This window comes from Chiloscyllium plagiosum, chromosome 14 (genome assembly GCF_004010195.1).
Source record: "Chiloscyllium plagiosum isolate BGI_BamShark_2017 chromosome 14, ASM401019v2, whole genome shotgun sequence".
In the NCBI taxonomy this organism is placed as follows: domain Eukaryota; kingdom Metazoa; phylum Chordata; class Chondrichthyes; order Orectolobiformes; family Hemiscylliidae; genus Chiloscyllium; species Chiloscyllium plagiosum.
Genome location: NC_057723.1, coordinates 9578226 through 9593817, shown reverse-complemented (window position 1 = coordinate 9593817; position 15592 = coordinate 9578226). Strand labels below are relative to the sequence as shown.

At 45.8% G+C, this 15592-nt stretch overlaps 1 protein-coding gene across 2 annotated transcripts in view; it reads left to right on the top strand.

Annotated features, from left to right (window-relative positions):
- Positions 1-15592, top strand: part of flt4 (fms related receptor tyrosine kinase 4) — a 225652-nt gene that overhangs the window by 171196 nt on the left and 38864 nt on the right. For both annotated transcript variants that reach the window (XM_043703133.1, XM_043703132.1), the window contains exons 12-15: positions 3067-3175; positions 4472-4831; positions 6697-6843; positions 12061-12192. In XM_043703133.1, the coding sequence (XP_043559068.1) occupies positions 3067-3175; positions 4472-4831; positions 6697-6843; positions 12061-12192 (748 nt within the window). The remainder of the gene's footprint in view (positions 1-3066; positions 3176-4471; positions 4832-6696; positions 6844-12060; positions 12193-15592) is intronic.

Sequence of the window (15592 nt, the reverse complement as noted above, 5' to 3'; positions counted from 1 at the left end):
GCCTCTCTGACAGTGTTGTGCTCCCTCAGTACTGCCTCTCTGACAGTTTTGTGCTCCCTCAGTACTGCCTCTCTGACAGTGTTGCGCTCCCTCAGTACTGCTCCTCCGACAGTGTTGCGCTCCCTCAGTACTGCTCCTCCGACAATGTTGCGCTCCCTCAGTACTGCTCCTCCGACAGTGTAGCATTCCCTCAGTACTGCTCCTCTGACAGTGTTGCACTCCCTCAGTATTGCTCTTCCGACAGTGTTGCGCTCCCTCAGTACTGCCTCTCTGACAGTGTTGTGCTCCCTCAGTACTGCTCTTCCGACAGTGTTGCGCTCCCTCAGTACTGCTCCTCCGACAGTGTTGTGCTCCCTCAGTACAGCCTCTCTGACAGTTTTGTGCTCCCTCAGGACTGCTCCTCCAACAGTGTTGTGTTCCTTCAGTACTGCTCCTCCGACAGTGTTGTTCTCCCTCAGTACTGCCTCTTTGACAGTTTTGTGCTCCCTCAGTACTGCCTCTCTCACAGTGTTGCGCTCCCTAAGTACTGCTCCTCCAACAGTTTTGCGCTCCCTCAGTACTGCTCTTCCGACAGTGTAGCATTCCCTCAGTACTGCTCCTCCGACAGTGTTGTGCTCCCTCAGTACTGCTCCTCTGACAGTGTTGCGCTCCCTCAGTATTGCTCTTCCGACAGTGTTGCACTCCCTCAGTACTGCCTCTCTGACAGTGTTGTGCTCCCTCAGTACTGCTCTTCCGACAGTGTTGTGCTCCCTCAGTACTGCTCCTCCGACAGTGTTGCGCTCCCTCAGTAATGCCTCTCTGAAATTTTTGTGCTCCCTCAGTACTGCTCCTCCGACAGTGTTGCACTTCCTCAGTACTGCTCCTCCGACAGTGTAGCATTTCCTCAGTACTGCTCCTCTGACAGTATTGTGCTCCCTCAGTACTGCCTCTCTGACAGTGTTGTGCTCCCTCAGTACTGCTCCTCCGACAGTGTTGCGCTCCCTCAGTACTGCCTCTCTGACAATATTGCGTTCCCTCAGTACTGCCTCTCTGACAGTGTTGTGCTCCCTGAGTACTGCTCCTCCGACAGTGTTGCGCTCCCTCAGTACTGCTCCTCCGACAGTGTTGCGCTCCCTCAGTACTGCTCTTCCAACAGTGTAGCATTCCCTCAGTACTGCTCCTCCGACAGTGTTGCAGTCCCTCAGTATTGCTCTTCCGACAGTCTTGCGCTCCCTCAGTACTGCCTCTCTGACAGTGTTGTGCTCCCTCAGTACTGCCTCTCTGACAGTGTTGTGCTCCCTCAGTACTGCTCCTCCGACAGTGTTGCGCTCCCTCAGTACTGCTCCTCCAACAGTGTCGCGCTCCCTCAGTATTGCCTCTCTGACAGTATTGCGTTCCCTCAGTACTGCTCCTCTGACAGTGTTGTGCTCCCTCAGTACTGCCTCTCTGACAGTTTTGTGCTCCTTCTGTACTGCCTCTCTGACAGTATTGCGTTCCCTCAGTACTGCCTCTCTGACAGTGTTGTGCTCCCTCAGTACTGCTCCTCCGACAGTGTTGCGCTCCCTCAGTACTGCTCCTCCGACAGTGTTGCGCTCCCTCAGTACTGCCTCTCTGACAGTATTGCGTTCCCTCAGTACTGCTCCTCCGACAGTGTTGTGCTCCCTCAGTATTACCTCTCTGACAGTGCAGTGTGCCCTCAAGAGTACCATCTGGCAATACAACTCTCCCTCAGTACTGCACTGTCATAGAGTAATATATGACGCACAGGAGACCATTCAATCTAAGGAGCCCATACTAGCTCTTCCTACAGCAACCAGGTAAATCACATTCCTCTACTCTATCCCTGGAGCAGATACCTGTGCTCATCCAGTTTCCGTTGGAAACTATTTATTTTCTATGTTTCCAAGGTCTCCATAAGCAGTGATATAACCTCTACTGTGCAAAATAATTCTTCCCCACATCCCATTGCATCTCTTAGAGCTGTGTGCTCTCACCCTTGTATTATCAACTCATGGGACCCATCTTTCTTTATCTACCCTATCTGAAAATGCCATTACTTTGTACACCTATATCAAACTTCCTTTATTTTTACTCAAATGAGAACAACTCTCGATGTTCCAAGCAAATCTTGTTGCTAAAACTCCCTAATCCTAGAACCATTCTGGTAAATCATCCAAAAAATGTGGTGACCAAAACTGGACTCACTTTGGCATCACAGGACCCTCATCAAGTTTCAGTTTAGCTTCTCTGCTTTTCTGTTCGCTACCCATATATATATATATATATATATATATGGTTACTGAGTATAAATAGGAAGCCCAACATCCAATGATTTTTTGCGAACCACTTTCTCAATATATCATGTGCACTTTCAAAGTTAGATGCACATTAACCCTTGCTGGTCCCTTTGTCCTTACACACACTTTTGAAAATGTGGTATTGAGTCAATACTGTCTATGTTCATGTTCTCTGTCAAAATATATCACCTCAAATGTCTATGTTCTAAATTCCACCTGCTACTTGCCCACCCATTCTGCCAACTACCTATGTCCTGTTGTAGTCAATTAGCATCATTCTCACTGTTTATAACTCCTCCAAATTTAGAATCATTGGTAAATTTTAACATCATACTCTCTATTTTAATATCTAAATCATTTAGAAATTTGGAAAACTAAAGCAGTGGTGCTCGTATTGACGGAAAGGCTAGATGTAGGCGGAAATGATTCCCTCTCACTGGAACTCTAGCACCTGGGGACACAGCCAAAACTGGAAGTGAACTTGGGGGAAAAAAAAGACTGGCTTAACTTAGAATTATCTTCTGCAAGTGAGGAGTGAGGCTCTGGCATGGTTTGTTTTAAATCAGAGGTTGATTTGATTTCTGTTAAACAAAGGTATTCAGGGGTATGAGCAATGGTGGTGTCTGGCATTTGGTCACAGATAAGCCATGATCTCATTGACCGAATGGAAGAACAGGCTTGAGAGACTGGCTGGCCTCCTCCTGTTATATGCTGCTATTCAGTGTTCAGACAGGAGTCACTGTTGGCCCTCACTTATTCTAATTATTGCCTTCTCTCTCCACACTGGCAGACGGTCAGCAAGCTGGTGATTTTAGCTGCAAATATCTCCGTAATGTACAACTGTTCTGCTTTCAACAAAGTTGGACGTGATGACCGGGTCATCTACTTCTATGTGACAAGTGAGTGATGGAACTTTACTGATGTGAATGGAATGCATTGTAGCCAACAGACACTGACCAACCATAGGAGCATTGCAAAGGCTCAAGTAGTCTCTAACGCCTTGTTCTTGATTTATTGCTGTATGATCTTGTGGGGGGAACTTGAAATAGAAAGAGGGTAATGGTTTTTCTCCTGCACTCGCAACACAGGGACCTGAACCGATAAGGCAAAAACAGGGTGAATGGTAGTTGTCTTTTCCCTTGGATGGGGGATTTCAAACTCGAGGGCACGTTTTTAAGGTGAGAGGAGAGAGATTTAAAAAAGACATGAAGGGCAAATGTTTTACACAGAGGGTGGTTCGCATGTGGAATGAATTTCCTGAGGAAATGGTGGATGTGGGTATAATTACAATGTTTCAAAGACATTGGGATAACGGTTTGGAGGGATGTGGGCCAGGAGCTAGATCAGAGTGGTGCTGGAAAAGCACAGCAGGTCAGGCAGCATCCGAGGAGCAGGAAAATCGACGTTTCGGGCAAAGCCCTTCATCAGGAATAGGTGGGACTAGTTTAATTTGGGATTGGTCTGGCTGGACCAAAGAGTCTGTTTATGTGCTTAATGACTCTATGGGTTCAAATCCCACAACTGGAACTTGGAGGTTAAATTTTAGTTCATTAATTAGATTAAAAACATCTGGCATTAAAAAATGCTAGCAGCAACAATGGTGTCCCTGAAACTACCAGGTTGCCAGAATTCCTGTTTGGTTCACTGATGCCCTTTAGAGAAGGAAAGCTGCCATTGTCATCTGATCTAGTCTCTGTGTGGTTCCAGCTCACAGACCAATGTGGTTCACTATTAACTGCCCTTTGAAATGGCCTGGCAAGCCACATAATTGGATCTAAAACAGATACCAGCTCCACCACACCGACTGTTCAAGTAGTTCAAAAAGACCACCCACAGTCTTGTGACTGAATTAACTCATTGTGTGGTTAGTACATTTCCAAAGAATCCTAGGATCTCACTACAGAATCCATTCTTTCCCATTCAGGCCAATTTCCTTTTGGAAAACTGCTTCCATCCCAGGCATTTCAGATCAGCATAGCTAGCAGTGTCTAAGGCATACTCTCCCATTATTCTCTCTGTTGCCTTTCCCAATTATTAGTCCCTACTGATTACCCACCCCAGTGGAAATAGATGCTTTTTTGCTTTTTTTCTGAATTCTCAAACTACGTTTATCTATTTCCCATCGAGGGCAAGGTGACAAAGGAGTTATTTCAGATTCAAACGAGAAGTTGAATGAACTTGCTCCTTTCTGCTAGGTATCCCAGAAGGGTTTGGAATTGATCTTCAGCCTTCGGAGATCCCGGTGGAAGGTGAGGATGTGAAGCTACGTTGCAATGCAGATAACTACACGTATGAGAACCTGCGATGGTACCGTCTCCTTCCCAGCGCCCTGGAAGGGGAGCTCGGAGACCCCCCGGTCCTGGAGTGTAAAAGCATGCACCTCTTTGCCAAGGAGATGAAAGGAGTGATGATGCTGGACTCACTGATGAAAGGTGTGGCCCTTGAGCTTCAGATTCCCAGCATTACTCTACACGATGAGGGGGATTACGTGTGCGAGGTCCAGAACAAGAAGACTGGAGAGAAACATTGCCACAGGAAATACATCTTAGTGCGAGGTGGGTGTCATAAACTTGGCGTTCTTGTAAGATGGAAGAATATGCAGTAAGAATTTACATTTATTTAGCAGCATTTATGACACCAAGATGTCTGAAAGAGCTGCAGGATCTATGAAGTATTTTTGAACTGTTTCAACATAGGGAATGTTGCAATCAGTTTGTGCGAGGCAAACTCCCATAAACAATGCGGCATAAACAAAGGAAAATGGTTGTGATTATTGAAGGTCAATCATTTCAGCTCCAAGAGGAACCCTGCAGGAATTCCTCGGGGAAATGTCCTAGGCCCAACCATCTTTGGTTTCTCCATCAATTACATTCCCAGGTCAATCCTGCAGGTTCTTGCTTACTAATATTTGGGGACTACTGCCAAAATTGGGAGAGCAGTATTACTGACCTGAGCAACAGTTTGACAGAGTCATATTCATGGAATTATACTTTACATGCATCCCAGACGACACCACCACCATTGCTGGGTATGTCTCATACCCCAGCAATTGAGTTGGCAACACAATGGTGTACAGTCAGGAGAAAGTAGCCCTGGGAATCCTCAACATTGTCTCATTGCCTCAGGATAAACATGAGCAAGAAAAGACTTGCTGATTACTACCACCTACCCCCAACCCCTTTCTCAGCTGATGAATCAATATTCCTCCATGTTGAACATCACCTAGAGGAAGCATTAAGGCTGGAAAAGGCACATAATGTGAGGGATTTCAATGTCCATCACCAAGATTTGCTCAGGAGCACCTGTGTCCTCAAGGGCATAGCTGCAGTGTGTACCATCTACCAGCAGTAACTCATTTAAGCTCCTTTTCAGTATCTTCCAAACCACTACCATGTAGAAGGACAAATGCAGCAGATACATGGGAAATCCACCAACTACAAGTTCATCTCCACGTCACTCACCATTCTGATTTGGAAATATATCACTGTTCCTTCGCTTGAATCAAAATCCTGGACCTGCCTCCCTTCCTCCTCCATTGTGCATCTATATCTTGAACGTGGACAGCAGCGGCTCAAGAAGGCAGCTCACCACCACCATCTCAGGGGCAACTAGGGATGGGCAATAAATCTGCCCTAAATAAAAATGGTTGAAGAATCAATATTGGACCCAAAATACACCATTGTGTTACTTCAATATGTGCTTTGGGATATTGTACACCCATTTGAGAGGACAGACAGGTGCTGATCCTGCAAGCCTTTGACAGAGTAGTGCAAACTTTTGGGGCTGCACTGGGAATACATAAAATTTACTCTACCCCTTTAAACTGGAAGTAAAGATTCTTCCACACTGTCCCCACCAAGCACTCCCATGACAGATACAACATAAGATTAGATACAGAGTAAAGCTCACTCTATACTGTCCCCATCAAACACTCCTAAGATAGGTACAGCATGGAGTTAGATACAAAGTAAAGATCTCTCAACAGACTCTCCACTAAAACTTCCAGGGCAAGTACAGTATGGGATTAGATACAGAGTAGAGCCCCCATTACAGTGTCCCCAATAAATGCTTCCAAGACAAGAACAACATAAGGCTAGATACGGAGTAACATTTCCTCTATGTTGTCACCAATATTGTATCATAACACAACAGGTTCACTCATGTCCTTTAGGGATGGGAACTTGCCATTATTCCTAGTCCAGCCTCTGTCTGATTCCAATCCCATATTACGTGGTTTCCCAATGTTTTCAGCTAGCCCTGATACAACCAGAATCGTGACAAATGAAGTTCACATGTCATCGGCATGTGTTTACTTTGCACAGATACTATGTTTTTGAGATCCTCAAGCGGTGTATGTGTTTAAGCAAAACCTTGCACTGTATGAAATTTACCTAATGCTGAGTTCTACATCTTCTTGCAGCTCAGGAGATGCCAAGTCTCCTCGTCAACCTGACTGATATTTCAGTCAACATCAGTGACTCCATCCACATGAACTGCAAAGCAAGCGGCACTCCCCACCCCACCGTCATCTGGTTCAAAGATGAAAAGCCACTCCATGAGGTCTCAGGTAAGAGCCAAAGGGCAGAATTTGAATGGAGAGAAATTGCAGAAAACTACAGTGCAGTGTTACCTGGGTGTTTTGTATATGAATCACTGAAAGTTCACATGCAGGTACATACAGCAGGTAAAAACGAAAGCCAATGTTGGCCTTTATTGCAAGAGGCTAGAGAACAAAAATAATGAAGTCTTTCTACAACTAGTACAGATCATTGGTGAGACCACACCTGGAGTAGTGCACAGCTTTTGAAAGAATCAAATTACTGCAGATGCGAAGAGTCACTTAGACTCAAAATGTTAGCTTACTTTGCCTCCATGTATGTTGCCTAACTCGCTGTGATCTCCAGCATTTTTGTTCTCAGTGCAGTTTTTAATACTTTGCTTAAAAAGTGATGTTCTTGCACTGGAGAAAGTTCAGATAAAGTTCACTCAGTTGGTTTCTGGAATGAAGGAGTTGTGTTTTGAAGAAGGGTTGAGCAATTTATCATTGTTGTTTAGCTGAATGGGAAGTTATCATATTGAAATATTAAATCTCCTCCCACAGTTCATATACACTCTAACATACCTGCAGAAATGTCTCTCCACGTTTTCATAGAACAAAATAATGAAGTCTTTCTACAACTAGTACAGGCCATTGGTGAGACCACACCTGGAGTAGTGCACAGCTTTTGAAAGAATCAAATTACTGCAGATGCGAAGAGTCACCTAGACTCAAAATGTTAGCTTACTTTCCCTCCATATATGTTGCCTAACTCGCTGTGATCTCCAGCATTTTTGTTCGCAGTGCAGTTTTTAATACTTTGCTTAAAAAGTGATGTTCTTGCACTGGAGAAAGTTCAGATAAAGTTCACTCAATTGGTTTCTGGAATGAAGGAGTTGTATTTTGAAGAAGGGTTGAGCAGTTTATCATTGTTGTTTAGCTGAAATATTAAATCTCCTCCTACAGTTCATATACACTCTAACATACCTGTAGAAATGTCTCTCCACGTTTTCCTCGATTGCTAACGTTAATAAGGTCATTGGCTGGGTCATTGGCAACATGGTTAGACCATCCAGCCTCACCTTGTCCCCTTTTCACTGAACCTCACCAATCCCTTCACTCTCCCAGATTAGGGCGGCACAAAGGCTCAGTGGTTGGCACTGCTGCCTCATGGGACCAGGGACCTGGGTTCAAATCCAGCCTCAGGCGACTCTTTGTGTGGAGTTTGCACATTCTCCCCATGGGTTTCCACCGGGTGCTCCGGTTTCCTCCCACAATCCAAAGATGTGCAGGTCAGGAGAATTGACCATGCTAAATTGCCCATAGTGTTAGGTGCATTAGTCAGGGATAAATACACGGTAGAGGAATGGCTCTGGGTGGCTAACTCTTCGGAGGGTCGGTGTGGACTTGTTGGGCCAAAGGGCCTGTTTCCATACTGTACGGATTCTAATCTAAAACCTGACAAAACCCAGGACCAACAAAGGAAGGAATATTTTGGAAAATTCATAGCACACTCTCTCCGGTGATGGAAACCAGTCTAGGAGATCACATGAGGAGAAAGTGAGGACTGCAGATGCTGGAGTACCAGAGTTGAAAAATGTGGTGCTGGAAAAAAACACAGCAGGCCAGGCAGCATCCGAGGAGCAGGAGAATCGACGTTTCAGACATAAGCCCTTCTTCAGGAATGAGGCTGGTGTGCCAAGCGGGCTGAGATAAAAGGGAGGGGGGCTACCCTCAGACATTGTCACCATGAAAACTCAAACAGATCATGTTAGAAGCTCCTGTCAAGTCTGAGAAAATAGTATTTCTCCTACTGTGGGATTGAGGAATATAGAGCAGGGAAATCTTTGAGCCCTCTGTGTGGAATTTGCATTTTCATAGAATGCCTACAACGTGGAAACAGGCCCTTCGACCCAACAAGTCCACACCGACCCTCTGAAGAGCAACCCACTCAGACCCATTCCCCCCTGACTAATGCACCCATCCTACACATCCCTGAACATAATGGGCAACTTAGATGGATAATTCACCTAACCTGCACATCTTTGGACTGTGGGAGGATACTGGAGCAACCGGAGGAAACCCACGCAGACACGGGCAGAATGTGCAAACTTCACACAGACAGTCACCCGAGGCTGGAATTGAACCCAGGTTCCTGGCGCAGTGAGGCAGCAGTGCTAACCACCGAGCAACCGTGCTGCCCCTTTAAAGTGAAAGCTGACAAGGACTCTTCTGGGATTTGAACCCAGGACTTCTCACAATCTCCACAGTCACTTGAATCGAGAATCATACCTCTAGACCAACGAGCCACTGCCATGGGTCAAAATGATTGGCACGGTGGCTCAGTGGTTAGCACTGCTGCCTCACAGCACCAGGGTCCCATGTTCAATTCTAGGCTCGGGCGATTGTCTGTGTGGAGTTTGCACAATCTCCCTATGTCTACGTGGGTTTCCTTCCACAGTCCAAAGATGTTACAGGTCAGGTGAATTGGCCATGCTAAATTGCCTGTAGTGTTGGGTGCATTAGTCAGAGGGAATTGAGTCTGGGTGGATTACTCTTAGGAGGGTTGGTGTAGACTGGTTGGGCTGAAGGGCCTGTTTCCACACTGTAGGGAATCTAATCTAAAATTGATAAGTGATTCAATTCAAACCCAGGTCCCCAGAACATTAGTTTCTACTGATCATACCACTATGCCATCACCTTCCCAAACTAATGGGATTTGAACCTAGGCCTCCAGGGGAAACCGGGATCTGAATGTAGTGCCTTAGTCTGCTTGACTCTGCCCATGTTTAGGTGGGTTTTCCCCAGGTATTCCGGTTTCCTCCCACAGTCCATAGATGTGTAGGTTAGGTGGGTTGATCATGCTAAATTGCCCCATAATGATCAGTGATATGCAGGTTAGGTCTTTTAGTCATAGGAAATGCAGGATCTCATGGAATAAGGTTAAAGGGGGGTGGGTCTGGGTAGGATGCTGTCTAGAGGGTTGGTGTGGATTTGATGGGCCAAATGGCCTGCTTCTGCACTGCAGGGATTCTATAATATAGTCACGGTCATTGCTAAGTGTATGGGTTATATCAGGAAGCAGATACAGTTTGCAGAATCAGTGTCCTATTTCTGAGCTCCCATAGCTTCTACAGGATTCCTGATTGCGACACAGTAACCCCCATCAACGAGGATGCTTGGGGCAGGGCGGGGGGAGAGTGGTCTGCAGAAGCTGGGATAGTTCTCCCTAGAGAACGGAATTTTAAAGGGGTGAATAATAAAGGTGTTCAAAATCAATCTAAATCAAAATTCACAGATGATATACACCTTGGGATCATTATAGTCTGTGAGGAGTAGAGTGTAGAATTTCAGAAAGACAAAGATACAAGTTATTGATTAGGCAGCAATGATTTTGAACACAGAGAAGGACGAGGTGATACATTTTAGTAGGAAATCTACAGAGAGATGATATAATATAGAAGGTATGGCTTTGAGAGTGGTGCAGGAGCAGGGACATCCGGGTGTACATGTGCATAAGTCATTAAAGGTGTGGGAACAGGAGACCAGTTGATAAAATACATGTCATCCTATGCTTTACTGGTAAGAGCGTAGAGTACAAAGTCAAGGACATGATGTTTAACTTGTAAAAAACAATATTTCAGCCTGGCGCATTGTGTCTCGTACTGATTGCTGTACTTTAGGAAGAACATGAAGGCATTATAGAGAGTGCAGGAAGAATTCATAATAATAATTCCAGAGATAAAGAATTTCAGTTATGAAGATAGATTGAAGAAGCTGGGATCATTGGATCAGAGAAGGCCAAGTTAAGATCTTATTACAATATTCAAAATGAGGGAGCTGGACAGAGAAAATAGGGAGAAAATATTCCACAACTCCGTGGCCCAACATTTCAACTCCCCCTCCCACTCTGCCGAGGACATGCAGGTCCTGGTCCTCCACCACCACCGCTCCCTCACCACCTGATGCCTGGAGGAAGAACGCCTTATCTTCCACCTTGAAACACTTCAACCTCAGGGCACCCATTTATCTCTCCAACCTGCAGGCACCCTGTCTCTATTCCTGATGAATTCTATTCCTGATGAATCCTCTATTCCTTTTCGGCTTTTGCCCGAAAAGTCGATTTTCCTGCTCCTTGGATGCTGCCTGACCTGCTGTGCTTTTCCAGCACCATTCTGATCTAAACCCCAGAAAATATTCCGACCCATGCAAGGATTGTAAATGACAGGACACAGATTGAAAAGAAGTGGAAGTGATATGAGGAAGAAATTTCTCCCAAGGTCTGGAGTGCTCTGCCAGAGCATGTATTGAGACAGGTTCAGTCAACATATTCTAAAGGGGAATTAGATGATGTTTTGAAAGGGAAGCATGTGTAGGGTTTCAGGGGGAAGGAGGGGATCGACATTAAGTGAGATGCTCATTTAGAGAGCTGATACAGGTATGATGGGCTAAATGGCCTCTTCTGTGCTGGAACAACTCTATGGTTCTGAAGATTGGGTGACCAATAGACAGAGACTTAAAATATTTGGTGAAAGCAGCAAAGATGAGTTAAGGTGAATTCTTTTTATGTAGTGAGTTGCTATAATCTGCAATGCACTACCCAAAAGGATGGTAGCAGATTCAATGATAACTTTCAATAAAATCAGATCGAAGCCTGAACTGAAAATTTTACTGGGCAATGAAGAACAAGCAAGGGAGTGGGAGCAATTGGAAAATTCTGCTGACACAGACATAATGAGATCATAGAATTAGAATCCCTACAGTGTGGAAGCCAGCCAGTTAGCCAATCAAGTGCTCACCAACCCTCCTGCCCAATCCCTGTAACTCTGCATTTCCCATGGCCAATCCACCTAACCTACAGATCTTTGGACCATGGGAGGAAACCCACACAGAAACTGGGAGCATGTGCAAACTCCACACAGATAGACACCTGAGGGTGGATTTGAACCTGGGTCCCTAGTGCTATCAGGCAGCATTGCTGACCACTGAGCCACCATGCCATCCAACAGCACTGTTCTATGATTAAGGCAGTACTGCATATGAACAAGTTTGGATTTGGCTGTCACCTCCTGCAGTCAAATTGCCTGCAAATGAGATTGTCGGGGAGGACTGAGCAGTTGGACGATAATGCTAGCAGAAGACCCAAGGCAGGTATTCAGGGACATGGGGGCGAAATGGGATGTAAAGGTGGTTATGGTCTACTAGGGGAGATGAAAACTGTCTAATGGAAAGTGTTTCTGTTTCAAGGGGTCATCCTCAGTGAGCAGAACCAAATGCTGACCATCCAGCGAGCACAAGAAGAGGATGCCGGGCTGTACAAGTGCTTTGCTTGTAACTCCAAGGGCTGCGTCAATTCATCTGCTATCATCTCTGTCGAAGGTCAGTCATCACTTCCGCATTGACATTAAAAAAATCAATTTGTTACCAATTTGAAGAGGATGTAGAGCGTTAAGTGGGAGATAATGGCTGACCCCCTTTGGGTCAATTTGCTGCATCATGGAGCCCAACATCTTGGGGCCTTCCTCATTAGGGGCTTATCTGGAGCCTTGAAGCTCAACGAGGATCTTAGAGACAGAATCTAAAAATGGGAAAATTGTTGTAGGATATGAGGCACAGCAAGATCCCACAAATAGCAATGAGCAGATAATATACTTTTACTCATGCTGGATCAGGGATAAGTACTGGCCAGAGTTCCATAGGGAGCATTGACAGGACTAAGCGACCCCACAACCAATGGATCAGATCTAAGCTCTGCAGTCTTGCCACAGCCAGTCGCAAATGGTGATGGACAGTTGGAGGAGGAGGCTCCACAAATATTCCCCTCCTCAATGATGGAAGAGCCCAACACAGTAGTGCGAAAGATAAGGCTGAAGCATTCGCAGCAATCTTCTGCCAGAAGTGCCAAATGGATGATCTACCTTGGTCTTCTCCAGTGGTCCCCAGCATCACAGATGACAGCCTTCAGCCAATTCGATTCACTCCATGTGATGTCAAGAAATGGTTGGAGGCACTGGATACAGCAAAGGCTGTGGGCTTTGACAATATTCCAGCAATAAGACTGAAAATTTACTCTAGAACTTGCTAGTCCCCAAGCCAAGTTCTTTCAGTCCAGTTACAACCCTGGCGTCTACCCGACAATGTGGAAAATTGTCCAGGTATGTCCTGTACATAAAAAGCAGGACAAATCCAACCTGGCCAATTCCCACCCCATCAGTCTACTCTTGATTATCAGTAAAGTGATGGACGGGGTCAACAACATTGCTATCAAGCAGCACCTACTCAGCAATAACATGCTCAGTGACGCCCAGTTTGGTTCCGCCAAAGCCATTCAGCTTCTGACCCCATTATAGCCTTGGTTCAAACATGGACAAAAAGAGCTGAATTTCAGAGGTGAGGTGAGAGTAACAGCTCTTGACATCAAGGCTGCCATCGATCAAGTGTGGCATCAGGGACCCCTCGCAAAAGTGGAATCAGTAGGTAATGGGGGTAAACTCATTGCTGGTTAGAGTCATTCCTGGCACATAGAAAGATGGTTATGATTGTTGGAGGTCAGATATCTCAGCTCCAGGACATCCCTGCAGGGGTTCCTCAGGGTAGTGTCCCAGGCACAACCATCTTCAGCTGCTTCATCAATGACCTTCCCTCCATCATAAGGTCAAGTGGAGATGTTTGTTAATGTTCAGCATTATTCGTGACTCCTCAAATTCTGAAGGAGTCCAGGTTCAAATGCAATAAAATCTGGATAATATCCAGACTTGGGCTGGCAAGTGGCAAGCAACATTCACACCACACAAATGCCAGGTTATGACCATCACCAGTAAGAGACAATCTAAGCACTGCCCCTTGACATTCAATTGTGTTACCGTCACTGAATTCCTCACTACCAACATCCTGGGGGTTACTATTTACTTAGAAACTAAATGGACCTGCTATATAAACATAGTGGTGATAAGGGCAGGTCACAGGCTAGGAATAGTAAGGCAAGTAACTCATCTCCTGACTCCCCAAAGCCTGTTCACTATCTATAAGGTACAAGTCAGGAGTGTGATGGAATACTCCCCTCTTGCTTGGATGGGTGGAGCACCCACACTCAAGAAGCTTGACACTATCCAGGACAAAGCAATCTGCTAGATTGGCACCACATCCACAAGCATCCAACCCCTCCACCGCCAACATTCAAAAGCAGCAGTGTGTACTTTCTACAAGATGCACTGCAGATTTCCACCACAGATCCTCAGACAACACCTTCCAAACCCACAACCACTTCCATCTGGAAGGACAATGGCAGCTGATACATGGGAAAACCACCACCTGCAAGGTCCCCTCCAAACCACTCACCATCCTGATTTGGAAATATATTACTGTTCGTTCACTGTCACTGAGTCAAAGTCCTCACATTCCCTCCCGATGGGCATTGAGGGTCAACCCACAGCAAGTGGATTGCAGTGGTTAAAGAAGGTAGATCACCACCATCTTCTTAAGAGCAGCCAAGGACAGGCAATAAATGCTGGCCAGCCAGTGACACCAAGTCCCACAAATGGATAAAACAAAACTTGGAGCTGATTGGAATCAGTGAGCAGATGTTGGGTAGAGGTGCAGGAGGTTAATGAGAATTAGGGGGTTGCAATAAGCTGAGGTTTACAATGATATGTATTATGGAACTTTATCCCCAGTTTTTGATCTTTTCCCTCCTAAAGATATTGACTCGTGCTGGGGGATGTTTCTATATCTGTTGTACACTCTCCACTACTTTATTATATTTTTGTGTGTGAGAGGCAGGACCATGAGTATTCATGAGCCATTCTACCATTGAGTGCCAACTGCTGTCATATCCCCATTTTTTTGTCTGCCAATGTTTACGCTAAAGCACACGGGCTCCAAGTGGGCACTGGGTCAGACTCAGCAATGAGGACTTTTACAGTCAAGGAACTGCTGTGGTTCTGTTCGCCGAGCTGGAAGTTTTTGTTGCAAACGTTTCGCCCCCTGTCTAGGTGACATCCTCAGTGCTTGGGAGCCTCCTGTGAAGCACTTCTGTGGTGTTTCCTCCGGCATTTATAGTGGCCTGTCCCTGCCGCTTCCAGTTGTCAGTTTCAGCTGTCCGCTGTAGTGGCCGGTATATTGGGTCCAAGTCGCTGTGTTTGTTGATGGAGTTTGTGGATGAGTGCCAAGCTTCTAGGAATTCCCTGGCTGTTCTTTGTTTCGCTTGCCCTATAATGGTAGTGCTGTCCCAGTCAAATTCATGTTGCTTGTCGGTCTGCGTGTGTGGCTACTAGGGATAGCTGGTCGTGTCATTTCGTGGCTAGTTGATGATCCACGAACTGAAACTGACAACCGGAAGCGGCAGGGACAGGCCACTATAAATACTGGAGGAAACACCACAGAGCGCTTCACAGGAGGCTACCAAGCATTGAGGATGTCACCTAGACAGGGGATGAAACATTTGCAACAAAAATTAGACCATAAGACCATAAGACCATAAGACATAGGAGTGGAAGTAAGGCCATTCGGCCCATCAAGTCCACTCCGCCATTCAATCATGGCTGATGCGCATTTCAGCTCCACTTACCAGCGTTCTCCCCGTAGCCCTTAATTCCTCGAGACAACAAGAATCTATCAATCTCGGCCTTGAAGACATTTAGCATCCCGGCTTCCACTGCACTCCGTGGCAATGAATACCACAGGCCCACCACTCTCTGGCTGAAGAAATATCTCCGCATTTCTGTTCTGAAATGACCCCCTCTAATTCTAAGGCTGTGTCCACGGGCCCTAGTCTCCTCGT